Source organism: Parasteatoda tepidariorum, chromosome 10 (assembly GCF_982258835.1).
Source record: "Parasteatoda tepidariorum strain Cologne lab strain chromosome 10, Ptep-v5.0, whole genome shotgun sequence".
NCBI classification, from domain to species: domain Eukaryota; kingdom Metazoa; phylum Arthropoda; class Arachnida; order Araneae; family Theridiidae; genus Parasteatoda; species Parasteatoda tepidariorum.
Window position 1 is genome coordinate 68,911,588 of NC_141764.1, and position 27,977 is coordinate 68,939,564.

At 31.8% G+C, this 27,977-nt stretch overlaps 2 protein-coding genes across 2 annotated transcripts; both read right to left on the minus strand.

Moving 5' to 3' along the window:
* Positions 1 to 1,964: 1,964 nt before the first annotated feature.
* LOC107456275 (glutamate receptor ionotropic, kainate glr-3-like) lies at positions 1,965 to 3,167 on the minus strand. The gene has a single exon (XM_016074098.2). It carries the CDS (start codon positions 3,165 to 3,167, stop codon positions 1,965 to 1,967), a length of 1,203 nt encoding a protein of 400 aa, XP_015929584.2.
* Positions 3,168 to 5,360: 2,193 nt separating this feature from the next.
* Positions 5,361 to 6,575, minus strand: LOC110282021 (glutamate receptor ionotropic, kainate glr-3-like). Its single transcript, XM_021144520.1, has one exon. It carries the CDS (start codon positions 6,573 to 6,575, stop codon positions 5,361 to 5,363), a length of 1,215 nt encoding a protein of 404 aa, XP_021000179.1.
* Between the last annotated feature and the right edge of the window lie 21,402 nt (positions 6,576 to 27,977).

Consider the following 27,977-nt stretch of genomic DNA (forward strand, 5'->3'; position numbering starts at 1 on the left):
CCGGGCTTTGAGAGCCCGGGAAATGCTTAGTTAATTTATCTACATATTGATACTAACATTACATATTACATATTAACATTACATATTAATATTACTCATTACATATTAATTCCTTTGTCTACACATTAATTACTAATTACTACATAACTTTCTAATTACTAATTACTACATAACGGGTGAATTTATCGACGTATCCACTTCAAATGAAGAATTGCTCTTTTTACATATTTATAAAATTCATTGAGCATAGTTCAACTTTAAATAAAAAGGACAAAGGGATTACAGGAATTAAATTTATTTTTCTCTTCGTGCAACAATAAGCTTATAGTATAAGTTGATATTTTTGTCTCATATTTGACCTGATTGACCTTATATTCTAAAAGCTAAAAGAAAGAATCTACATTTTCACTCATTTCAAAATGCTCGATATAGTTTTCCCTATAGTTGTCTTTTAATGATAGTATCGTATCAGCTAAATAAATATTGCTTGAGGAAATTATAAATCATGGGCCTTCGAACTTTTTAACACAAATGTTGGACATACAGCCTTAGGGTGGAGACCTAGACAGTAAATGGTCTCTCTCATGCTGCTATTTTTTACGATTTTGAGAGAGTTTTCAACATACAGCAGTTTTGAAATGGACGATTTTGTTTCATAACTATCTGAAGAGTTTTAGAGCATCAAAAGCTCGAAAGTTTTAAGGACGAATTCGATAAAAGTTATCTACATAAAACATTTTGAGTAACATTTGGAGAGTTTTTTCCTTTATTTTATGAGATTTCGTCATGATGTAAATTTTAATTTAAAAAAATCAAAATAAATTATGGTGGTTCAGAGACCTAGCATTTCAGGCTTGCAGCACCGGCATAGGTTGGTAGATATATATGTTTGCCGGTAGAGCCATGCTTAGACTGTACCGCGCAAGAGACACCTGGTTTAAATAGTTAAATAGACGTAATAGATTCTAAAATATTGCCTTTGATGACCAGGATACGCCATATTGAATGAAGATCTTCAATATAGATCGTTCGATGCCGTTTTTAGAGTCTTCTACAAATCAATATTAAATGTTTTCAAGTATCAAAATGGTGTAATATAGTCTTTCGGCAATTAAAAAAGAATACTGTAATATTGCAAAACAACTGTGTTGTAGAGAAATAATATTCTTTTTGCACAGATAAATAAACAACAGTAGAAACTGTCGAATAATAGAGAGATTTTAACTTACCTATGCTTGCATTGTTACTCTAATTTTAACGCTATTTAAAATTTACAGCTCATGCGCGAAATTTTTCGTCCCAATCTCCATTTTTCTAAGGGGTAAAAAGTAAAATAAGCATTGCGGGTAACATAGGAGAAACGCTATGCATAATCTCTATAATGTGAGCAGTGGTGGCTTAGGGGACTAAGCTCTCGCTTTCCAATGAGGTGCCCCGAGTTCAAATTCCAGGGATGGGTAGTTGATACCAGCCGAGCCCTCATCTTACAGCGACCATAGTGCTGCCGTAAAATTGCTGTGCTGATAGTGATGACGCTTCCTTGCAGTCTGGCTAACCGTGAGATGTTTTCGTGGTTTTTCCCCTCCATGTAACGCAAATGCGGGTTACTTCCATTAAAAAAGTTTTCCACTAAGTCAAATTTCACCCAATACTTGATCCAGGAGTTCCCTTCTCTTCTAGATCGGGTGCAAAATTTTAAGGCTACAGTGTTGTACATTGTTCGTCGCAAGTCAAAATTGGGCCGGCAGTTCAATAATGATGACAAAATAAAATAAAATCTCCATAATGTACATATCAACTCAAATACTTTAGAATATAAAGTTGTTTCGATACCAACAGGAAACAACAGTAAACATTGGATAATATTTTCCAAAGTGTTTTGAGTTTCAGACTAGAAGGTGTTCAATTTAAGGAATCAGATACCAGCATTGCTTACAGAGCGTTCAAGTAAAAGGGCGACAGTTTTAACATAACGCATGAGTAATGTAATGTAATCTTTCTGCAAATAAACAAAATATTGCAATAGTATATCCACCAAGCAAAATCAGAAAAGGACCACGCACATCATCTAGTGTAAGAGCGCCTGCTTCAGGTTTCACGTATGTACCGTTACTTTTCAAAATCCAGTTTGTAACCAACTCATCTCTAGTAATTTTATCAAAAATGCCTGAGCATTGAACTCTTGATAACACGGTATTTATAGCATTTTTGCAACAAAACCTCTTAGTGATAGACATTGCAGTAAAACCAGACTCCAGACCATCCATAGACATTGAAGTAAAATCCCTCTCAAGATACCCGTAGTTTACATCCAGCATGAATTTCAAATCCATTATTGCAGCATCACTAAATTCTTTTTCTATTAGTCTCTCGCCAATGTTAAAATACCATCCATTCTGCTCTATCGTCTTACCCAAATTTCGTAAGTGAACATTTTTCTCTGACTTCAAAACGCCATCAAGGTTTGAACCTCGTAACGTTAAACATCTATGTGTCCCCTTCTCCACGGCCTTCGACAGATCCTCAAAATTCCGTATGGCTTTCTCGTCCATTGGATAGGAAAGAAAAGACAGCACAGCAGCTGAGTATGAGAACGATATCACTAATGCAGAGAACCACCAAAACCCCAAAAGCAGTGCACGTGGTTTTGATGTGATTGGTATCGTGGTAGGTTGCTTTAACAAATTTCCAACAAATTGTAAAAGCGTATTTCCAAAAGATTCGTCAAACAAAATTTTGAAAATAAATAGTAAAAATAGCAGTGCTACTCCAACTCCAATCCAAACGGCAACATCAAAGGTTTTTAGGAATGCTACTGAAGTTGATTGTGCTTTAGGTTTACCAACTATAAATTTTACTGGTTGGTGCGTATAAGGGGTACTGGCATCAGCAACTGTCAGATAGTCCTCCGATATCTTTAAGAATGCCATGGCAATGTCGGCTTCATTTCTCTGCAGCATTCCAATTAAACCTGACCAGCTTCCATTCGACGTTTGTGTTCCCCATTCACCGTCTATGGGTGACACAAAGCTTAGATTGAATTTTAACACATCTGAGATAATTTTTAAAAGTCTGCCATCAACTCCAAGTAGAGAAAATCCATTGGTTTCATTCCCTTTAATTTCTATTACATGATGTAGAGGATTTATTGCCGCAATAACTTTCATCTCCAAAATTAGATATTTTTCAATGTTTAAAGCTTTGAATGCGCTATTTCAAATTCCCTGCTTCAGTTTAATTTATTTAATGTAATTTATAAACAAGTAATTATTTTAAAGAATTCACATGTTTTTTTGGTAGCTTCATGAACATTGGGCTGTCAACAATGACTGTTTTAAAATATCTGACAAATACTCTGCCTCTATTGCAATCAAATTTAATAAATAAATGTGCCTCTATTGCAATCAAGGTATTATATATTTTATAATAAAGAGTCTTGTTTATACGTAAAAGTTTAAATTGTGGAAAATTCTCTTTGTAATTTCTAAATGACAAAGTTTTGAATAAACATATAGTTCTTATGAATTTTTTAACAAAACATGAATATTTAAATGTTTAATGCAGAAAAAGTCATTAAAACTAAGCAGCGTTTCGCATTAGAATGCATTACATATGTCTAAAAATGGCTATATTTTTGTAAATTACATGAAATAATGCACAAACAAGAAAAAGAAGATGCAAAATTAACCAAATAGCCCTCATTACCTCAACATAATGATATGTTGTACAGCAAAACTTTTTTTTTCTGTTTGATGAAAATCACTGCAAAATTGCATAGAGTTTTGAAGTAAATACTTCACCCTATTCATTTCTCAATGGTTGCTGAAAAAATTGAAACGATGCACATCATATTCAGCAAAAATAATTAGATTCTCAAATTATGTCAAAATAACAAATTGTCAGTCTTTTTTTTAAAAAAAAATCTAAAACATTATATTTTTGTCAAATGATTTTTATACATAGTATTTAATATTTTAAACACACAATCAGGACCTCCACATATTTGAGAAATTTACTCTTTATATGTATAGATTACATATATAGATTGCAAATCATAAAAAAGGGAAAATCTTAAATATCTTCAATTCAATGTTTTTCTTTATTTTCACGAACTGGGACTCAATCTTAATGGCTTAAACGACTAACTTTAAACAGGCTACAGTATTTGGGGTGGTATTTCATGCACAAAAATGATTTTTCTCAGAATGAACTTTTTTTTGTTGATAGATTTGGATTCCTGAATAATAGGGGGTAAAACTCAAGTAATAGGAGGTAGCGACAGCTTAAAAGTACTTGATCCTAATAATTTGGTCAGGAGAGCTGACGAAAGTTTGAACCCCTTTATATTAATTTCTCTTTCTCACACTGAATAACATTGAAAAAATTTTAATTATCATTAACTATTGACTTAATCCATTTAAGTTTCAAATTTTGTCATCTAACAATACATAGTTTTAAATTATGTAAAGTTTTATGACCATACAATTCAGAAGCAATTTTTGCACATTATTAAAATAATTTCAAACATTTATCTTTTTCGTAGCCTTAACTTTTGATAATGTAGTTACATAATTGTATTCTGAAACTGTTTGATTATCTTAAACTGTATCTTTGGCTTAAAGAAATACACAAAGTGAAAACGACTATATGGAGCTCAAATGTTCGATCGCGTTTATAAATAAAGTATACGGACCATACATTCCTGATTCCTGGGCCATAAACAAGATAAGATTGTCTTGAAACTGTAGTGCATGTTCCTTTTTGTGCTTTTATTAAAACTTTAATCAAGCTGTTTTGCTCTATTTAGAGTTCAATTATTTGCTATTATAATTAAAACTTAATCGTTTAAATGTTTCAATAGTTTTATGAATTTGCATAAAATTTTTAGTACATTTATAATTTTATATGTCTTTTTTCGTTTTTAATTTAGAGGCAGTTAGCGCATTCAATCAAGTTTGAAAATTTCATGTTGTAACTAAAATATTATTGTGGTTTAGCATAAAATTTTTATTTCATGGTTAAGCATCAAACTTCCTAAAGGGTCCTTCTGCATTAAAATTAACTTTTAATTCAATCACAAGAATATCATAAATCATTTCCTATGGCCGAATGCATTTCTCAAATGATGTTTAATGCGTTAATATTTAAATTATTTGCCTCCATCCCGTGTTTTTAAATGTATCAATAATAACTCGAATACTTTTGTAAAAAACGTAAACTCTTTTACGTTCCACAAGGATAAATTATAAGTCATTGTTACTGCCAAGTAAAGTGCTTTGAGTCCCAGATACAAAGTTGTTTTATAGGTTGCCAAATGTAGTAAGTAATAGTTTTTAAAGAGTTAAAGAGAAGTAACAGTTTTAACGTTTTGCATGAGTGATATAATATATTCTTTCGACAAATAAACAAAATATCGCGATAATATATCCTCCAAATAAAATTAAAAAAGGACCACGCACATCATCCAGTGTAACAGCACCCGCTTTAGGCTTCACATAGATGTTCTTATTTTTCAAAATCCAGTTTGATACCAATTCATCTTTAATTACTTTATTGAAGATGCCAGAACACTGAAGTCTTGATAAAACAGTATTTATAGCACTTTTGCAGCAAAACCTCTTATTGATGGATATAGCTGTAAAACTAGACTCCAGACCATCGGTAGACATTAAGGTAAAGTCTTGTTCAAGATATCCGTAGTTTACATCCAGCATGAATTTCAAATCCATTATCGCCGTATCGCTGAATTCTTTTTCGGTTATTCTCTCGCCTATATTAAAAAACCATCCCTTTTGCTTTATCGTCTTACCCAGATCTTGTAAGTGAACGCTTTTCTCCCATCTCAGCACGCCGTCAAGGTTTGAACCTCGCAACGTCAAACACTTGTGCGTGCCTTTTTTCACAGCTTTCGACAGTTCTTCGAAAGTACGTATCGCCTTCTCGTCCAACGGATAAGAAAGAAATGACAAAACAGCAGCCGAGTACGAGAACGATACCACCAAAGCATAAAACCACCAAAACCCCAACAGCAAGGCACGTGGTTTTGACGTGGTTGGAATAGTAGTGGGCTGCTTCACCAAGTTTCCGACGAATTGCAGAAATGTATTTCCAAAAGATTCCTTCAAAAGAACTTTGAATATAAGCGGTAGGAATAGGAGTATAAGACCAACGCCAATCCAGACGGCAACGTCGAATGTTTTTAGTAGGGCTATAGAAGTAGATAAGGCCTTAGGCTTACCTACCATGAATTTTACCGGTTCATGAAGAAGTGGCTTACTAGCATCAAGAACTAAAAGGCTTTTGGATGTCACTCCTAAGAAACTCAGAGCAAGATCGGCCTCATTTCTCTCCAGCATTCCAACTAAACCAGACCAACTTCCATCGGGGGTTAACGTGCCCCATTCACCATCAGCAGGTGACACAAAACTTAAGTTGAATTTTAATACGTCAGCAATTATTTTTAATAGTCTACCTTCGACTCCATGTAGCGAAAATCCACAAGTTTTATTTCCTTTGACTTCCATCACATGTTGCAATGAATTAAATGCAACCAAAACATTATTATAAATATTCATCATTTCAGTTTTTTTTCTTCTTCAGTTTCTAAGTTTTTTTTGCGGATTTTCTCTAACAATTCTGCTCAGTTCTTAATGTGCCCTTACTTTATTTCAAGAATTCTAGTTTTCCAGACTACTTAGGCTGTTAGTTTCCCTAGCACTAAGCGCAAGAGTTTGCAATTCTTGATGTTAAATTGATCTGTAATTGATTTTAGTTGAACTGTAATTCTTACTACGACTTTACCTTAGACAACTAAATTGCGACAGTGCTGTGTAAATTATTATATATTTTAAATAAATAACGCTAGCTTTATAGATCCATAAAGATCATTGCTGCTATTATTAACTTAATAACAAATTCCACAACATGATATTTTACATTAATCAATAATCTTTTAGACGTAGAATTTCATACCGCAACAACGCTTAACTCCTAATTATAAGTTTTACTCTCGAAACATGATTACTTTGAAACAACGGTGAAGTGTATTTTGCTTTAACAAAGAATAATATTTATAAGAGATATTATCATACATCTGATATCTCCGATATCATTTCATCTATTATTTTTTTCAAGCGATTAGCAGCTACTTATTTTTAAGCAAAACCACCTAAATCTTGATGGTTTATGTAGAACAATTTACACAATTTGAAGAAAAAAAATATTTATTTTTAACAATATTATTGATAACGTAATGACTTGTTGCTACGTAATCTATATTTTTTCGGGGGGATTTATTGTAAATTACATAGTGTCTGGATATAAAGACTTTAATCTTATACACATTTTAGCAGAAAACCAATTATGCAAATTTACCTAACAACTTAAACGTATGCAGGTGATAAAAAGCAATTTCTTTACCTTAAGCATGAAATAAAAGATAGTCGATATATATTTACAGCGCATTCCTTAAAAGAATATATTCATTTTTATAGGAATAAAATTATTTTCATTTATTTTGTATCATACAAGATGCATAAAATTAAAATATTTGTAAAAAAAAAATTTATCTTAAAATATTTTTTTTTTAATTTTGAAATACATTATTTTCTGTAATTTTTCTTTTTTATTTTGTTTATTAAATGGTTTATCCTTCACACTTGGAAATCAACTTATTATGCAACATTTTTTGATAAAGATATTTAGTTAAGGTTTTTACAATTATTTAAGAGTGAATATGTGGCAGTTAATTTTTAATAAGTTAAATTTAGCTTTAATTAACAAGCTGCTTCAGTTTTATGTGCCTACAAAACGTTTATGTAAGGCTGTTAAAACTCTGTGGAACTTGTAATTTTTAAACTAGTATAATTTAACTAATACTACTAAACCAGAACTAATTAACTTGAAAAGTAATTCTAGTATTTAACTTTCCGTACAAAAGTTCGAAAAGATTCTCTAACCTTTCAAAGAATTTTTTTGGTGAAGATAATTAAACGAGTTTTTAAAATTTAAAATAATTCGATATGGAAAAGGAATTTTTTTAAAAAATTTTTGTGACTGTTGTTTCAATATGAACAAAGTGAAACATTTCCATTTCAATCCAATAAAATCGAAAAATATATTTGCGAAACCAAAACTGTTGTTATATAAATAAGGATATTTGCGATCTTGAATAACTTTTAATTGATGTAAATAATAAATTTGTCTTATCGAAACAAATATAATTGCGCATCAATCATTGATGCTGATAAACGATGAGAGTGGAACCCAATTTTAAAAAAAAATTATTTTATTTGTCAAAAAATTTATATTTACACCTCACTTTTAAATTGCAGGTGAATTTTGGAGCAGAAAATGCAATCGATGCGTTTCACTTTCATGTGTGAATTTACCAGTCTCGGATCTCTTTTGTCAAGACTACTTTCGGAATCTGTTTTGTAAGTTATTTTTAGAAATGGAACGCAAACAACTAGAAAATGTTTAGAAATAACTTTTTGCACTGTATTCTAGTGAGTGGATTGCTTCTGAAGTCAAATTTTAAGCTTTTTGATAGAAAAGTTAGTTTCATTGATTTGAAATAATGCAGTGCATTCGTAATAAATTTATTCTCATGCAAATGTCTATTAAATATATGTTGTTGTTTTTTTTAAAAAAAAAGAACTATTTGCTAAAATTAAGATTGATAGTTCCCTAAAGTTATTTCAATAACCAAATAATATAGTCATTTGGGATCTTTTTGACAAAAAAGAAACTTAATTCAAATAACAAGGAAACCAAAAAGGAAATTTTAAAAAAAAATTATAAAAAAAGGATTTTGCTTTTAAAATACGTTATATTTCGGTAGAAATTTGAAAATTTTGAATAAATTTAATTCAACAACAAAAAAAACAGATACTGTTTTCGTTTTTTAATTACTAAAAGCAGAATATTGAAGATAATTGTATTATACCCCTTAAAAAACTGCTTGTCTATTTTTTTATGTAAAAACTAAATAAAGATCAGCAGACACTTTTATTAAAAAAAAACACATTGAATGTGAGTCAAGTGAGCAGTAGGCTTTAGAAGCACTTAGCTTCTGCATTATTTCAAAATAATAATTAAAAACATCGTAATTTTGGCTGCTATTATTCCACATTACATTTATTAATTGTATATTACCATAAAAAATTTTCATCTTTTGAATTCAGCTTGTATTTAGTATTCAATTTAAAATAAGCAACCTGTGAATAAGTTGAGTTCGTGTTGTGCTATAGCCATTGTTAGAATCACAAGCTAATTAGGCAATAATATTTCACGGTTGTTTCTTTACATTTGCATAAAAATTTTGAATAATATTTTACATAAAGTAAGATTAAACTCAATTGAGAAACAGCTGTATAAGAAAATATAAAAAAAAATTAAATCATTAATTACATCTTTCTACACTCTTAGTCAGCAAATAGATCTTAAACGCTAAAGAACATAATTAGAAAAAGTAGTTAGTTCATTTGGGAATATGGTTAAAATAAACACCGTAATATTATTCAAATGAGATTCTCCAAATAGCACGATATTTAGAATATTTGCATACTTACTAGTGTGTTTCATCTCGACTGCAAATTGTTTTAGAAGAAAAATTTATCGCTTTAAAAGAAATAAATAGCACATCACGTAGTTTTTAATATGGAAATAAACATGAGACTCATGAAAACTTAATCACAAATTTGTGTTCTGGTAAGTGTTTGGGGAAATTAATGCTGTGGGAATATGTTACTGTTAAATTTTGAACCTTTAGTTACGAACGGAATTCATAAAACAGAATTAGCAAAATGTAAATTAGGACTTTTTTTTACCAAGCTACAATTTGAAAACTCCAAAATAATTTTAAAACGTTAATAATTTTTTTAATAGTGAGAATGGAATAGTGGTTCAAATTTTGATCTTTCATTTATACACCTAATTGAGGGATGTGATCGAAAGTGATGGAATTGATATAGTATTCCTCGTTCTCGTATTTTTATTGCATAAGAATGATATTCATATAATCGATGAGTGTCAAAATGAATGGTCAATAAAATGGCCACAGTAAAAGTGCGTCTTAAAGTTCAATTAAAATTTTACAACTCAATGAGGAATTTTTTCGCGCTTTTCCATTCATTTTTAAAAACGCATTAAGGGAAAATTCATTCATCACATTTTACAACTCAACGAGTAATTTTGTTCACACTTTTCCCTTCTTTTTTAAACACACATTAAGGGAAAATTCATTCAAAAAATTTTGCAACTCAACGAGGAATTTTATTCATACTTTTCCTTTCTTTTTTTAACACACATTAAGAGAAAATTCCTTCATCAAATTTTACAACTCAGCAAAGAATTTTGCTCATACTTTTTATTTTTATTTAACCACACACTACGGGAAAACTCACGTGCAATAAACAGTAAAAAAATCAAATTTACACACGAGTCACCCAAATTTTAAACATCATTGCACAAAAAAGTATTTAATAGAATAATTTTCCACTTATAACATTAAGGTGCTTAAGAAATCAATCAATTCAGTATAAGCGAAAACATGGACTAAACACATTGTTTTCGAAATAGCATTTTTTAAGTACATCCAGAGAACGTTTCCTTTATTTACTTATTTGTCAAATTTAAATTGTAAAACCTTGTATGCAAACGTTTACGAAATGAATCTAATCTATGTATGTATCTCTCATGTGGCACCATAAACTCGAGTATTTCTCTATCTTTTGGCAACACTATAGTTATTATTCATTTTGTTAGGTTGTATTAAGTAATAATCTAAGCAATGTTGAACAGTTATATGCTAAGTATTTATTTACAATAATTTTGTATTTTTAGAGAAATAAAAGCTTAGTTACGAAGATTAAGATTTATTTAAATTTATTTTTTATCCTATATAATATGTCCCGCAGTGGACTGATCGTTAAGACACGGTTCCCAGCAGATCACCGAAGTCAAGCATCACTGGCTACTGTCAGTGGGTGACCACTGACAGTAGCCAGGTGGTGGGCCACTTGGATCAGTCTGCGTAGGGACCGAGGGTGTGCGGTATTGGTCCTCGTTAAACTGTGCTACCGTAAAGTGCTCGACTTCGCGTGCAGGTCATCGGGCTACCGAAGCGGGGGTGCCATCCCTTCCGCAGAGGATCACAATTGTGATGGCATGTCTTCGGATCATCCTCCGGGATGTTTCCCAGACCGTCGCCAATAGCCCATTGTGCAGCTCTAGTGCGACGTAAAGTAACAACAGCAACAGCAACCTATATAATATCGCTTTAGAAATCTGAAATGTAAACGGTGCTATAGTGCCACAAACTAGCATACGAATATTAGCAACGAAGCTTGCCTTTTTTGAGCAAAAGCTCATATACATATTATACGACACTCAAATTATGGCTAGAAAGATGCATGAGGTTGTTCATCAGATAGTACAGCAAGTAATGTATGTGCTATCTCACTACAGAGAAGAAAATTATTTAAATATTTCTGCTGTCTACTGTGCTGAAATTTCCCAAGCACACAATAAGAGAGAAATTTGAATTATATTTCTTACCTTTTAATTTATTTTGAAACAGTTTGTTTGAAGCAGCTTGTGCTTCTGCGGAACTTGTGTTTTTAAAGCCTATATTAAATTCATACCTATGGTTATTTGCGTAATTTAACGACTGCCGGACAGTTTTTAGAAATTACTAAAACTCAACACATAAAGAACTTTGACAATATCGCAGAAAATTTTTGTAAGTAGTTAAAATTTAAATCAAAGTACTTCACCGTGAGCAACAGAAAGACTGTGAAAAAAATTTGGTTAATACATTGTTCAAAACTAATTCAGGTGTAAGAATTGGGGTTGTATAATTAGAATATTTAAATACAATTCAAGCCGTGATATCTCAAGGGATAGAGCAATACCCTCTTAATGAGGTGACCCATGCTCGAATCCCAGCGATGACCGGTCGATGCGAATTTTGCACCCGGCTCACACCGAAAACTGTACTGACGCAAAATATCCTCACTAGTAGATAGATCATGGTTAGAGTCCCCTTGTCGTGAGGCTAACCGTGGGATGTTTTCATGGTTTTCCTCTCTGTGTAACGCAAATGCATGTTTGTTCCATCAAATAGTCCTCCGAGAAGCAAAATTCCTCTCAATACTTAAACCACAAGTTTCCTTGCCTTCTGAATTGGGTTCGAAATTACAAGGCTACGGAGATGAATATTAGCAGTCGTAAACTCGAAAAATTGGGTCGGCTGTTCAACGACTGTTATAAAATATAAAATAGAATTAGAATATTTAAATACAGTTGTGATGTACTTTCCGCTTGGTTACCATAAAGTTTATATGCTGTACAAGATAAGTTTGAAAGGTGTCCAAGCTGGTCGCCAAAGGCTGCTAGTACTCTAGTATGATTTCTATAGTGCAAACAAAACGCGGTATAAACATTTCAAATTTTAAAATCATTAAAATCTAAATTCTCCTGGACAATGTTTGTCATCAAGTGGCTCAGTAATCTTTCCAAGTCATATTGCCTCAGATTGCTTATAGCACAATTTAATTAAATTATGCCAAGTGAATAAAGTAAAACAACGCGAATAAACTTTTGTTTCAATTCTATTCCCCCAGTATTCCAAAAAAAATCAAACCGAAAGTCTTGCAGTCCTTCTCTGAAATGAATTCCATTTGTAATGAATTTGACAGCTGCTTTCAATAGCTGAATTAAGCTCTAGCGACTCTCTTGCTTTCTTCTGCAATATTTTGTTTTGACATGGAGGAAGGTTCATAATTCGTAAATAATTCTTCAATTCATGAAAATCTATGCATTCGTATAATTCAAAGGAAGTTATAAATGTCTCTTATTGTATTGTTCATCTGCTAACAATACAGACAACCACAGTCAAGAAAAAGGTGAACAAACAAGAACCTTCCTCCATGTCAAAACAAAATATGGCAGAAGAAAGCAAGAGAGTCGCTAGAGTTTAATTTAGCTAGGGAAGCATCTGTCAAATTCATTACAAATGGAAATGTTAACAATGTATCAGTGGCTGTAAAAATTAGTCCCATATAATGATCCATACTACCAGTAAATGTACATTATAATATGATACAATACGAATTTTAATTCAAAATAATAATTTCCAGCACAATCCCTGCATGCATTCATTCAAATTCAAGTTTTCTATTTCCCACAAAGAGAATCCGTTTTAGAAATCCTTGTTGTCCTCTTCTAAAGATTAAGCAATCACATTTCGTTTCATATAAAACAATCTGCCTTCACTTTAGGGAAAATGCATTTTAAACATTGGAACAAAGCTAAGTTCATTAAGATTAATGAATGCTTTGTTTTCAAAGCAGAATCGGATAAATCCATAAAAATTCTACGATGCTTACAAGTTTTAAAGTATATGAGAAATGTTGATGAGGTCTTTACATTATTAAACTCTCTTATTGTTAAATTGCATTTCGTGATTTAATAACCTTACAATCAAAACTTTGACCTGCTTCCTATTGAAGCCTTGTGCTGGGAGACAATGGAATTTTGAATGTACCTGACCGCTACAAGCAAAAATTATCGCTGTTTAATCGCTGAAGGGTAAACACTCCTATCTCTTTTCTACTAGCTTGAGTTCTAAAATTTTAATCGAGGCTTTGAGATTACGAACATCACAAATTTAAATCATTTTCTGATCATTGCCAACAAAAGTTATCACCAAAATAAATGCAAAGTTAATCAAAATTTTAATTGCTCGACAGCTCGAATTTTAATTAGAACTTTCTGCTTGACGAAAATACAGTTTTAACCGTTTCCTAACTGTAATTAACAAATTAATTACAAAAAAGAATTTATCGTCAAATGAAATTTCTTATCACTTTCTAATTTAGTGGAAAAGTAGGATTATCTTGCAGTCAAAATTTTGACCTATTTTCTACAGAAACTTTGTGCTAGGAGGCAATGAAGTTTTAATTGTTCCTGACCACCACATGTCGAATTTATAACGTTATTATCACTAAAAGACTATTAGTAAACATGGCAATCTCTTTTCGACAAACTAAAGCACTTAAATTTTGACCGGAACTTTGAGATTAAGAGCATCACAAATTTAAGTATTTTTCCGATCGTAACAAATAAATTATCACTCAAGCAAATTTATAGTTAATCAAAGTTTTGATTAATCGTTCCTTGACTGCTATTAGTAAAGTTAATTGCTGATGTTGTTGCTGTCGTCGGCCATAAGGGCAGAGGGGGTGTGGTTGTTTTTGTTTTCCAGTGGAGCCATCTACGGTCAAGAATTCGAATTCTATCACGCCAATACGTCACACCAGTTTTATAAGGCGGACCCATTCACACATCCATTCAATCCACAGATCGTAATTTTGACCAGAACCAAAGAACGATCAATCTCCAATTCAGTACCCCCAAAGTTATGATTTGTTATGAATAAAGTTAATTACAAATTAAAACATAATTTATCATCAAATAAAGCCCTTCACTTCCCGCTTTACTGGAGGCTCTCAAAACTCTGTTTCACATAATGTCTCTCTGTATCCCACATCCGTCTCTGTGCTACTAAGAGCTGTGTATAGTTACAAATTAAAACATAATTTATCGTCAAATAAAAGCTTTCACTTCCCGACTTACTGGAGGCTCTCAAAACTCTGTTTCACATAATGTCTCTCTGTATCCCACATCCGTCTCTGTGCTACTAAGAGCTCTGTATAGTTACAAATTAAAACATAATTTATCGTCAAATAAAAGCTTTCACTTCCCGACTTACTGGAGGCTCTCAAAACTCTGTTTAATGTCTCTCTGTATCCCACATCAGTCTCTGTGTTACTAAGAGCTCTGTATAGTTACAAATTGAAACATAATTTATCGTCAAATAAAACTTGTCACTTCCCGATTTACTGGAGGCTCCCAAAACTCTGCTTCATATAATGTCTCTCTGTATTCCACATCCATCTCGGTGTTACTAAGAGCTCTGTATAGTTACAAATTAAAACATAATTTATCGTCAAATAAAACCTTTTACTTCCCGACTTACTGGAGGCTCTCAAAACTCTGTTTCACATAATGTCTCTCTGTATCCCCCATCCTGCTCGGTGTTACTAAGAGCTCTGTACAGTTACAAATTAAAACATAATTTATAGTCAAATAAAACCTTTTACTTCCCGGCTTACTGGAGGCTCTCAACTCTGCTTCACTTAATGTCTCTCTGTATCCCACATCCTTCTCGGTGTTACTAAGAGCTCTGTATAGTACATAAATGCAGCTATTAAATAAAAAGTTTTAGTTTAGATCTATTAATTCCTTCATATATTCTCAGCATTATAGTATCAAAATCCTCGTTGTTAACAAGCAAATTGTCCAGTCTGTCAAACCACCGCATCAAGAATATGCTTGCTGACTTTTTCTTTTAACTAAGTGCATAACGACTAAAGTAAACTTTTTTTCTAAAATTGAAATCTTCAATTTTGATTTTTAAACTAATTAATAAATTACGATGCATGTATAAAATCATATTTGTAGTTAATATTCTTAAATAAATATAAATCAGTATAACGAATCCAAAGTACGTATATCTGAAATAAAATTATCATCTAAAAGTCTGTTTAGAACAATCACATATAATTCAACCGAGTCGAATAATATTACTACAGATGTATTTATTTCATATATTTCTAGAAATATTAATTTTCTTTCTCGTGTTTACATCGAAAATAATTATTTTCTCATTTACTGCATTCACATTATTTTATAGATGAAAGAGGGAAGAGAACAGAAAAGAAGAAATATTGATCAGCACATTTAGACAGATTTTATCTTTGATACTTTCCCATTGTTCCCGGAAAACATTTTCCGATATCTTTCTTCAAATTACTTCATTGAAATCATTTTCGGTGAGATAAATATGCAGAAGAAGAGAATGAAATGAACTGATTTAAATAACTATGTTTGCTTTGAGAACATTCCATTAGAACTTCCAATGCTTTGATTAAAACGATAAAATAAGTTGATGCTAGCAAACATGGATGGTTTATTTCAACGCAAATAATAAATCAATTATATGTTGAAACTGCGCATTTTTCAATACATATAGCATTTAATAAAATAGCAGGTAGTAATGCATGAAGTTTTACCTTGAAGTTACAGTTTAAAATAATAATTTTATACTGGTTTTTAAGTGAATAAAATTAAATTTGTGTGTTCAAATTTGATAATAAAATATTATAAAAATATTATAAGAAAGACATATATATACGCAGTTGCAAAATATATTTTTCGCCAAATATGGAATTCTATGCCTTTGTACGGAGCTAAATTGTGAAATCAGCTTTAAAGATGTGTTTTATTTTCCTTAAAATACAAGATGAGTTTAAATGTGAGCTCATTAAAGTATCATGACCTGGTGTATAGTATGATGGAAGCTTTTATGCTTTTGAAGCAAATGCAAATTAAAATATTGTCTGCTAAAAGCATATTTTATGCTTTAACTGACAATATTTTTATGTCATTTTGTTCGTTGTCAGAGTCTTCCTTTTTCAAGAATACTAAAACCTTTCCGATTACCGAATTTTATTTTATAACCGGCATTCAACAACCCAACCATTTTTGAGTTTTTCACTTTTGATGTTCAACTCCGTAGCCTTGTAATTTTGAACCCCCCCCCTACAGTAAACAAGGGAAGCCCTGGATCAAGCATTGGGACATACTAACCTTAGTGGAGGACGTTTTGATGGAACTAACTCGCAATTGCGTTACAACCACAAAACCTCCCTATGTTAGCCCGACGGTAAGGTGATTCTAACAGATTTTTCGTCTACCACTGAGGATATTTTACATCAGCACTGTGGTCAGTGTGGTCGGAATAACTCGCATCAACCTTCCACCACTGGGATTCAAACCTCAGTCTTTTCATTGGGAGGCGAACACTTTATCCCCTAATCCACCACGACTCTCTCTTACCGTATATTATTTTATTTTTTGACCGTCGTTGAACAACGACGACCGACCCAATTTCGAGGTTATGTCTACCAATATTCAACGCCATAGGCTTGTAATTTTGAATCCAATCCAGAAGACAAGGGAACTCCAGGATCAAGTATTCGAAGAAATTTTGCCCTTATGGAGAACTTTTTGATGGAACTAACCCGCATTTGCTTCATATTGAAAGGAAAACCACGAAAGCCTCTCATGGTTAGCCTGATGGCAAGGGGACTCTAACCCATGATCCGTCTACCACCTAGGATGTTTTACGCCAGTACTGAGGTCAGTGCGGGACGGTAGTGGAATTCATATCGATCAGCCATCGCTGGGATTCGAACCCAGTTCATCTCATTGGGAGGTGAACGCTCTTTCCCGTAAACTACCACGTCTAGTAATAACAACAAATTTTCATTGTTCAGTTGAATTGAGTTGAATGCAGGATTTACTGATGCAAAATCCAAAGGAAGACGTGCGGCGCCAAATAATAATTTTAAGCAGATCAAAAGATAAGATACATAATACATTATTCGAATTTGTTAAGCCACAGATGTTACTTTTCCCACACTCTTTATTTTATTTTATTTTGTAACTGTCGTTGAACGGCTGACCCAATTTTTGGGTTAACGACTACTAATGTTCAACACCGTAGCTTTGTAATTTCGAATCCAATCCAGAAGACAAGGTAACTTCTGGATCAAATGTTTTGAGAAATTTGCCTTTGTGGAGAACTTTTTGGTGATCCAATCAGCATTTGCTTCATATGGAAAAAAACACCAGAATCTCCCATGCTTAGCTTGATGGTAAGGGGTTTCTTACGCATGATTGGTCGACCTTCTTTTCTTCTTCTTATTTGTCAGCACTACAGCCTAATGCAGGCCAAGGCTTTCTCAATTAGCTGTCTCCCGGCAGGGCGGCTTTGAGCTAGATTTTTCACCTGTTTATTCCCAACAATTTTAAGTCCTTCTCAACATTGTCCAACCATCTTGTAGCTGGTCTCCCTCTTCTTCTAGTTCCTTCAATTTTCGAAAACGTAAGTTTTTTTACTAGGTCCAAATCTTCAAGCCGAAAAACATGCCTCAGCCATCTGATCCTATAGGCCTTAATAACCCTCAGACTATTAGGTAATCTATAATTAATGTATATCTCATGATTATATAAACTTCTCCAAATATTATTTTCCTTAACTGCTCCAAAAATTGACCGAAGGATCTTTCTTTCAAAAAAGAGTAGTCTATTTTCCTCTGTTTTATTAATTGCCCAGGTCTCGCTACCATGCTGAAGAATTGGTCTGATTACGGTTTTGTATAGATTTACTTTTGCACCAATGGAGAGGAATTTCGATTTTAATTGGTTTCTCAGACCAAAGTAGCACTTATTAGCCATCAAAGGTCTGTTCCTAACTTCAACCCTTATCTAATTTTTGATGGTAACAAGCGTACCCAGATACTTGAACTGGGTAACTCCTTCAAAGGTATAATCCCCAATTCTGAGTGGCTGTACATGATGTACTCTAGAGCTCACTACCATAAATTTTGTTCTATCTTCGTTTACTGCTAGACCCATATCTTTGGCAGCTTTCTCAAGGGCAGTAAACATCTTGCATTGTTCGCCCAACCATATCAATGTCATCTCCGTAGGCTAGTAGCTGTATAGATCTCTGCAGAATAGTGCCTCTAGTGTTGATCCCTGAATCTCTTATAGCTTTTTCTAGGGCAATATTAAATAAAATGCAAGACAGAGAGTCTCCACTGAGGATGTTTTACATCAGCACTGTGGTCGGTGCAAGCTGGATTCAGAATTCGTATAGACCAGGAATTGCTAGAATTCGAACCCAGTTCACCTCATTGGAAGGCGGACGCTCTATCCCCTGAGCAATTACGACTCTCCCACTCTCTATAACCATATTTTTGAGTTTCTCCTTACTGAACCCATAAATTTTTTTTGCTCTAAAACACATAGCAAATCATGCCTCTATTGAGTTATTGAGATCTGCAGCATCAAGAAATGTCTTTCACAACTCTGCCTTGTGCCCATTAAATAGAAAAAAATCTTTTTTTTTTAAATCTATTACTCTTTTTCTATCATTATTATTATTATTAGAAAATTACTCCGCTAAATTTGGAGCATTTAAGCAGGAAAATATTTTCTCCAATGCCCACTCGATTGACATTCAAGTATCAGTAGGACCCTATTAGGCGAGTCAACGTTGCTCCCACAGTAAGGACAGATAGTACAGAGAGCATCCATGTCTTGTCCGGGATCCGAAAGCAGGAAGCTTTCTGTTGTGAGGTCAGTTATTGTGAGACCAGGTTCCTGACCATTACACAGCCCGAGCAACATAGTAATATAAAAACTATTTTACGACAACATTAAGACATATTGGAAATAATATGAATGTCAGGTGCCTGCTCTGGTATTATTAAGTATTACCATCATCAGTTCTGAAGCAGAGAATAAACATCATTTTTTTATGTGTCTCTGCACTGGTAATAGTTTTCTTTGTAGTATGTAAGCGGCCATCTATTTTCAATTTTTTTATTCATTTTATTTTAATATTTTTTTATTTGTGTCTTATACCAAAGCTCCCTGCTTTATTTATCCACATATTTTTATCTCCAGCACAAAACTTAATCTCATTTAATAGAAAATTGCAGTGTAAAATATGTATGCATGGATACATAAATTATCTGTAGACACACAGGGAGTGGAAAAATTATGGAAAAACTTCTACACAAATAAATTTTTTCATGTTTCACAAGAAATATTTAGAATCATTTCATTCTTTCAGAAGTATTTAGATCATGCGATTTCTCATTCGTATCAATGAAGTTTAAAGCTTTCAAAGGTTTCAGAGACCGACAATACATTACAAACGGAAAATAGTGTTTTTGAAAATCCTATGACAAAAAAAGGGAACAATGAAGTTGTAACTTGTAGCAATCATTTTGATTATTATATGTAATAATTGCACTAAGTTTTGCTAGCCTATGTTAAATATTTATGAAGATATGGACATTTTTATAAAAACATATTTTTTTGCTTTAATATTTTTTACCATAACTTTAAAAATATTTAATAAAATAAAACAAAATTTTTAGAGCAATTTAAAATTAGTTAAAATTATTGCTTTAAAGTTTGAGGAATCTGCGCACGATATGAGTAATTAAACTAGTTCTTTTGAACTGCGCATGCGTGGGAAAAGAATTTTTTTTTTCTAATTTTATAGAGAATCGTAATTGCCAACTAATAAAAAAATGTCCGATTAAAATATCCTAAAGATTAAAATGTTTTTAGCACTTTTTTAAGTAGTTTGTGTGCTTTTTAATAGAAACTCAAAAGTATAAGGGGTTTCCTACAAATATTATTTTGTATAATGAAACAAAATTAAGTAACAAATGATAATGCCTTGCAATAAACGGTCTCACACCTAACAATGATTGTAAAAGGAAAGAAAAGATACTTTTTTATAGGGATGATCCCCAAACAATGCCGGTGTCATTATCTTTAAACCTTATTCAATAGCACAAAGTAAAATTTGTTTAAAATCCCGTATCGCATTTTGAGTTTCTTTTCGAAGGTACAAAAATAAATTAGAAAATTTCTTGAAACTTTTTAAGTTAGTTTGGAAGATAAGTATATTGCATATGTAAATGCATTAGTATAGAACTATTTCCATTATTTTGTCCACCCCCTGTATATAATTTTTAAAAATAATGGTACAGTCCTCTCATAAAATAGAAAGCAAAATCATCCACTGAAACTAAATATTTACCATCTTTATTTACGTTTGAAGTTTATTAGCTATATTTAGAGAATTAGAATTGGTTTTTATTTGACCCTTGATATGATAATAAGAAAAGTAAATATTTTCACGATAAGAATTCCCAAAACACATTCTCAATTAGACATCTACTACATCAACACAGAGTAAAACTTATTTTTTCAAATTTTCGCTTCGACATAATTATGAATAAATACAATTTTTTCGACTTCATTTAAGAGACGAAGATAGTTTTAAACAACATAAATCGCGTCATCGCTCAACTTATTTAAAAAAAATAACGGAGCAATTTAAAAATAACAACCTTAATATTTTCATAAAGATAATTACGTTGTTAAAAAATAAATTGAGAATTAAAAAAAAAACTCCATGCATTATACCTCCCTTACATCATTTCTTTTTTTTTACCATCTATTTTTCATTTGCGTGTAATTAAAGAAAGCTTCCTATTAATTCTTTCTAATTATTGCAATAAGAAGCCGAGCTTTTTTAAAGAAGTTTTTTACATGTCTAAATTTAAGGAAACAAAGACTATTTTTTGTTACAATTATTATGATTTATTTGAATAACTTATAAGTCACATAAATTAAAATAGCATATTTTATTCATTAAAAGCATTTTTTCACAAAGCGAGAGGTGAACAATTTGTAACGTTTTTTAACTTAATTAGATCATTACTTAAAATTTTTATTTATTTCATTTAAAATAGCAGAATTTTTCTTTGTTCTTGGAACTCATTATCTTTCATTTAATTCGAGTTACTTGGAAAAAAAACATTACTTTTTTGATTCATATACGTTCATTATTCTTATATATTCATCAGTGTTTTTTAGAGAGAGTAATAAAAATATATTTTGTTATGTATATCATTTTCAAAAAAGATTTAAATGCTCTTTAAACCTAATTGGTTTTAACTTATACCACAAACATTAAGTTTGTCTTTATAACTACTAGTGATTTAATTTTCGATTAAATTGCATGTTAATCAATATTTTAAGTGTCCCTGGGAATAGTCATTCTTGTGATTAGTTATTTAGAAAAAAGTGCTAATTATTTTCCTTAAATAGCAAAAATTACATTTAAATTTCATTAAAGCTTTTAAAATTTTAATTTCATGATGTTCAGAAATAGAATTCAGCTATTTTGAAAAGAAAGCTCAAATATCTACAAACATTTCATTTTTTAAATATATATTTTTTTTAAGTTGTGAAGTTGTATTTCTTTTTTTAAATAGTTACCTACATTTGGCACAATTTGGCACAAAATAATTGATCAATAGATTTGTTTCATCGTCCGAAACTTTAAAAAAAAAATATTTCTGCCTTAAAAAGATGTCGGGTTCCAGAACTACACTGATTGACAATTGCTAAGGAGCAGTTACAATTTTTGGAATAATTAATTGTAGATGCAGATTAATGAAATGATACTAAGTACGTATTTACTAGAGACAATCAACATTTATTATTATTCAAAATATTTCAGATATTGACGTATCGAAAAATAATAAAATTAAATATAAAAAGAAAACTCATTGACCGATTTCAAAACAGCCATAAAATTTGGTCTTCTTGCCAAAATGAAACAGAAATGAGTACCTTGTGTGATTACTTTGAACACTAATGTTCCCGAAATGCACCCGAATTGTTCCAAATATATTTTCTTATATTTTAAAATATCTTTAGTTCCAAAATTATTTCAAACACATGTTTTATAATTTTAAAATAAACTGAAATTTTCATATCATTTCAAACATATTTTCTAAACTTTTAAAATAATTAGTTCTAGAACTATTTCAAGCAAAATAGAATTTTTTGAAGAAAAAAAAAGCGAAACGAAATATTCAAATGATAGTTTTTTCCTGCATCATCCATACAAATAATTTTAATAATTATTTTTAAAACATGCAAGAAAATGAGAATTTTTAGTAGCCACATACAGTATGCTCATACCCACACGTATACTGTAACTAAACGTTTTTTTTTCTTTGTTTATTATCTTTCTTTTTATACTCGTTTTACTTTTCTTATTGAACTCCGTTTTAGAACATTTTTACCTTTCACTACCATATGTGTGCAGTATCAAAATAACTGTAAATTCCTTTCTTAAAATAACTGAGATAAAATGCTGCAAGACAGTGGAAACAGCTGGAAATGAATGTAAAAGAATAGAAAAGTAACATACTTGTATAAATTTTAAAGAAGACAGTTATTGAATTTTTATTCGGTAAAAAAGTTACTTAAAAACATTTATTTTCAAACCATAAATCAAGAAGCATGATATAACAAAAAAGCTCTCTCACCAACTGTTATTAAATTATATATTGTAAACAGGCTTTGATAAAGTTACCAAATGAAATAGATTATTTTAGTAATTAATAATTACTTTTGCGTAATTTATATGAATATATAATATTATATGAATATATAATAGAAGATATAATATTTATGCTAAACATAACAGCAAATTAAAGTTGTTTAAAAAGATATTTTGATACTTATGTAAGATGTAAAATTTTGTACGGTCGTTTCGTATGCGTTCTTATATCATCCGTTCGATTGATGCATATAGTGTGACGCATGCTTGTAAATACGTTTGAGTTGTAAGTCTGTTTGCTAACTGTTTGAGTGAAATAAGTCGAAAGCTAACTTTTTTCATAATATTAGCTTAACTCCTTGATAAGGTGATTTTAGCTAAAGACGTTTCATTCTTGGCTTCAATATTTAAAAGATAACATCATTGACTTCTTCTAGCTTGGGTGTTTATTTAATCTATATATATAAAAGAAAGTCGTGTTAGTTACTTCACTTATAACTCAAGAACGGCTGAACCGATTTAGCTGAAAATTGGCAGGGAGGTAGTTTAGAGCCAGGAGAAGGACATAGGATACTTTTTATCCCGTGCGATAAACCGTTCCAGCGATATCAGTGAAAGTCGAAATGGAATTTTCTGATTGGTTAAAAGCTAGCCATTGTTTTAAATTTTGCTATAAACGATTCAATTTTCAAATATCTTGAAGATAACAACAGTGATATTTTCTATCTTATAACTCTATTCATTTAGAAAAGTAAATTAAAGTAAATTGCATATACTTTAATTTTTAATTCGCGCTTTTCTTTATGTCAGGTGAGCACAAGCAAGTAAAATCAACGAGAATAGATTTCTTAATTGTTGGTCGTATCACGGATTCAGTACTGTGAAAACTGTTTAATAAATATAAAGACAAAAGCAAATTTCATTCAAATTGCACGTTTTCAGAAATATTTATATTTAGTACGTAATTTTAGGTTAGCAAAATTAAATATACTTTTCGAAGATTTCAGTGCTGTGACAGTTGTCATTTGAAAACTATTAGTTTGTTTGTTTATTTATGCAAAGTTTTCGAATTCATCCATTTTATTTCTTTCATTTATAAAATTGATTTTTGTTTTAAATCTTATAATTTTCATATTTCTTATTCATCTCATTTTTATTGCTCTTTTTATTATTTAAAATATGTATGTGATATTTCGATTTAGCAAATTTGCGACCACTGCCAACTTTTACATTTCTTTTTCGTTGTCAGAAAGAATATTTGCAAAAATATGCCGCCTAAGCAATTCGCTCTTAGTCGGTCGACATCTCAAGCGCGCAAAAAGAGAACTACCCGTGTTTCAGAAACATCGGAGCAACGGGAAAAAGACTTGAAACTAATCGAGAACAGAATGCTTTTGCCCGTTCCTTAGAAACGTCTGAGCAACAGGAAAAAAGACTGTCAACAAATCAACTACGAACTACACAAGCCCGTTCGTCGGAAACATCAGAGCAACGGGAAGCAAGAATGAAAACCGACCGAGAACGCATTTCGCTATTCAGACGCTGCCAATACTCTGATTTGAATTTCAGTGCATTTCACTATGATCCGACAACAAACTATAGTCTTCCCCCAAGTGTCATCATCGGAGAAATATATCAATTATGTATGTTTTGTAATGCTCTCAAATTTAAAAATGAAACAGCTGAAATTTGCTGTTCTAGAAGCATACAGAAACTACAAGATTTTACGTCGCCTGCCGAGACATTATCAACCTTCGTATCAGGTCAAACAAACCAATCGAAACATTTTTTGGCTCATATACGCCGGTACAATTCGTGTTTCTAAATGACTTTATTCGGTGCTACACGTATCTTGAACGAGAATTACATCCCAACATTCAAAGTGCAAGGCCAAATTTATCATCGTGCAAGGATCACTTCTTTCAATGCCTAACGCAGATCATAAATTTCTACAAATTTATTTCATGGATAACACAAATGATCAAGTCAATCAACGTTGTCAGGTAAACAATGGCACTAAACGAAAAATTGTTACCGTATTACAAAAATTTTTCGATCAACATAATCAGTTAATTAGGCTGTTCACAATTGCCCTAGACTAAATGTCATCCGATATTTACAAAGTTGTTATTAGAGCTGAAAAAACACCTGTAGGCCACCACAAAGAAAAATACAATGCGCCAACATTGGATGAAGTGGCTATTGTTATAGTTGGCGAAGAATTTACCTCCCGCGATACAGTTCTTCATCGCAGAAATCGTGACGTTCAAAGAGTTCTCAGAAACGTATCGATCATATGATGCATTGCAATATCCTATTTTATTTTGGTGAGGAGAGTAGGGATATTATTTTAACATAAAATTAAGAAGTCCGCAAACAGGCGAGAAAACCAATAAGAAAGCAAGTGCAATAAGTTTTTATGCATATAGATTAATGATTGCCAAAACGCTGATAATCATACTTTAAAATGTCGACAATTAGTTCATCAATACATTGTCGATATGTATGCGAAAATTGAAACTGAACGCCTACTGTATATTACATTAAATCAAACCAAATTACGTTCAGAAGAATGCATTCATTTACGGGATGCAATAATTAATGATGGTAACGTTAATCCTAATGATGTGGGGAAAATGATTATATTGTCGACTACATTTGCAGGGAGAAAAACTTGGACTCCCTGCAAATGTAGTATTCATACATGTCTGAGTATTCATACATGTGCCTTGGACTCCAAGGCACATGTATGAATACTCACAGGATGCAATGACATATGTTCTCGCATATGGGCTCCTAGATTTATTTCTTACATTTACGTGCAATTCTGCTTGGGTTGAAATTAGAGATATTTTGTTACCAGGACAATCATCATCGGATCGTCATGATATTACAGCACGTGTGTTCAAACAAAAATGATAATCTTTACTTGATTTAATTGTGAAGCGTCATGTTTTTAGAGAGACACGGTGTTGGGTGTATTCTATTGAATGGCAAAAACGAGGATTGCCTCAGGCACACATTCTAATTTGGCTTATTGAAAAAAAACCACCTTCTAAAACTGATCAGATATCAGCAGAAATTCTTGATGTCACCATAGATGCAGTCTTATTTCAGATCATTGTCCAAAATATGTTTCATGCTCCGTGTGCATCACCATACATGTCTGTTTGAAAATGCACTAATGATATCCTAGAGAATTAACTGCTTTTTTTCACCATTAAATAAAATTTGCATTTCAAATCATAATCGCAAATGTCATTTACACACTTAAATACAAAATTCAAATTCAAATTGAAAGCGTTGCAACGCACGCAGGGTACAGCTAGTTAAAAATAAAATTCATTGAGTGCTTATAAAACGCTTTCAGTAATTATGCATCTTGAGAAGTTAGATGAACGCAAGTGAAATAAAGTGGATAGTTTTTATCACCGAAATCGATGTGTGCTCAGTATTCCATGTGCTAATCTTGTATTATACGTAATCTATACATAATTTATACGTGACTATACGTAATCTGTTTAATAGTACTTCAATCTTTCAGGAGGCATTTAGGATTTCAAAAGGAGAAATTAGCGGTTTTATTTCAAGTAGTTTATTATTTATTTCTGTGATTCATTCGGTCTACCAATTAGTTTTGAAGGTATTTGATATTTCGGTTTGAACTTCGTATCTCAAAATCGGCTTATTAAAAAAATTGTTACATAATTTTGCTGCAGAATCAGCTATTACATTTCCTGGGATTCCTACGATTTTCACACCAAGAAATTCTTTTACGAACAATAAATTTTGCATGGCATTATATATTAGCTAATAACCATTTCCCTAAATTTGACGCATGTGTTCAGCAAATATATTAATATTTTTAAATATATACAGATTTGTAACGAAAATGAATGAATAGTCAAGACATTAAAAATATGTTAATTCAAATATAACAATCCATCACACACAAAATCGGCATAATAATAAATTTCTGAGTCTGGTTTTGACTTTAATATTAAACTCGATCCTTTTGTATTATAGTTTACTACATTAGTAAGTAATATGTACAACAATGCATTATTCATTTTTATTTTCTAACTGATACATAAAACCTTTTTGGTCGAGATCACTAAAGGTCTGGTTTCTTAGGACAAGCGCCTTATCTGGGCGTCAGCGGGACGTCAACGTCACGCTGACGCCAACAAAATACTGGTTTGTTAGCTCAAGGCCTGGTTTCTTAGAACTAACGCCTTATCTGGGCGTCAGCGGAAAGTTGACGTAGATCTGACGCCAAAAAAATACTTTTTTGTTAGCTCAGCGTGAGCAGTCGGTCCAACGCAGACATTATCTCTCATTGCGCATGCGTTAATAACGTAAACAAATATTTATTTTGAATTTGTATTGATTTTGTTATTGTCGACCAGTGTTTTAGAGAACAAATAATGACTTTGTTCAAGAAAAAACACATTATAGCTGAACTAAATGAAGAGTGCTATGTTTAATGAAGAAGCTATGTTTAATGTCAAAATCAAAATCTTGGCTGATTTCAATGTGCTGTTGGATGTTGCCCGCCATTGCTTCTGTGGTTAACGTCACGCTGTAATCCAACTGTAGTTGAGTTGGACGGCAATTTTCATTCAAGATGAGCGTCTGATGACGTATGCTGTCAAGCTCATAAATGGACCAATCAGAGGTTAACGCTGATTTCCAGCTGACGCCGACGTTTAGGACGACAGGCTAAGAAACCAGGCCTTTACAAAACCTGAAACGTCTATGCTTATTTTTATGTTGCACAAAGGAAAAATTGTAGTTAATTCATATTTTCAGGACACATTTCTTTAGAAACTAAACAATACAAGTCTCCAATATGAGAACTTGAATTACTTACTAGATAGATTTACCGCATTCTTTT

Coding starts and splice junctions, on each gene's coding strand:
- LOC107456275 (XM_016074098.2), bottom strand. CDS start 3,167: ATGAAAGTTATTGCGGCAATAAATCCTCTACATCATGTAATAGAAATT.
- LOC110282021 (XM_021144520.1), bottom strand. CDS start 6,575: ATGAATATTTATAATAATGTTTTGGTTGCATTTAATTCATTGCAACAT.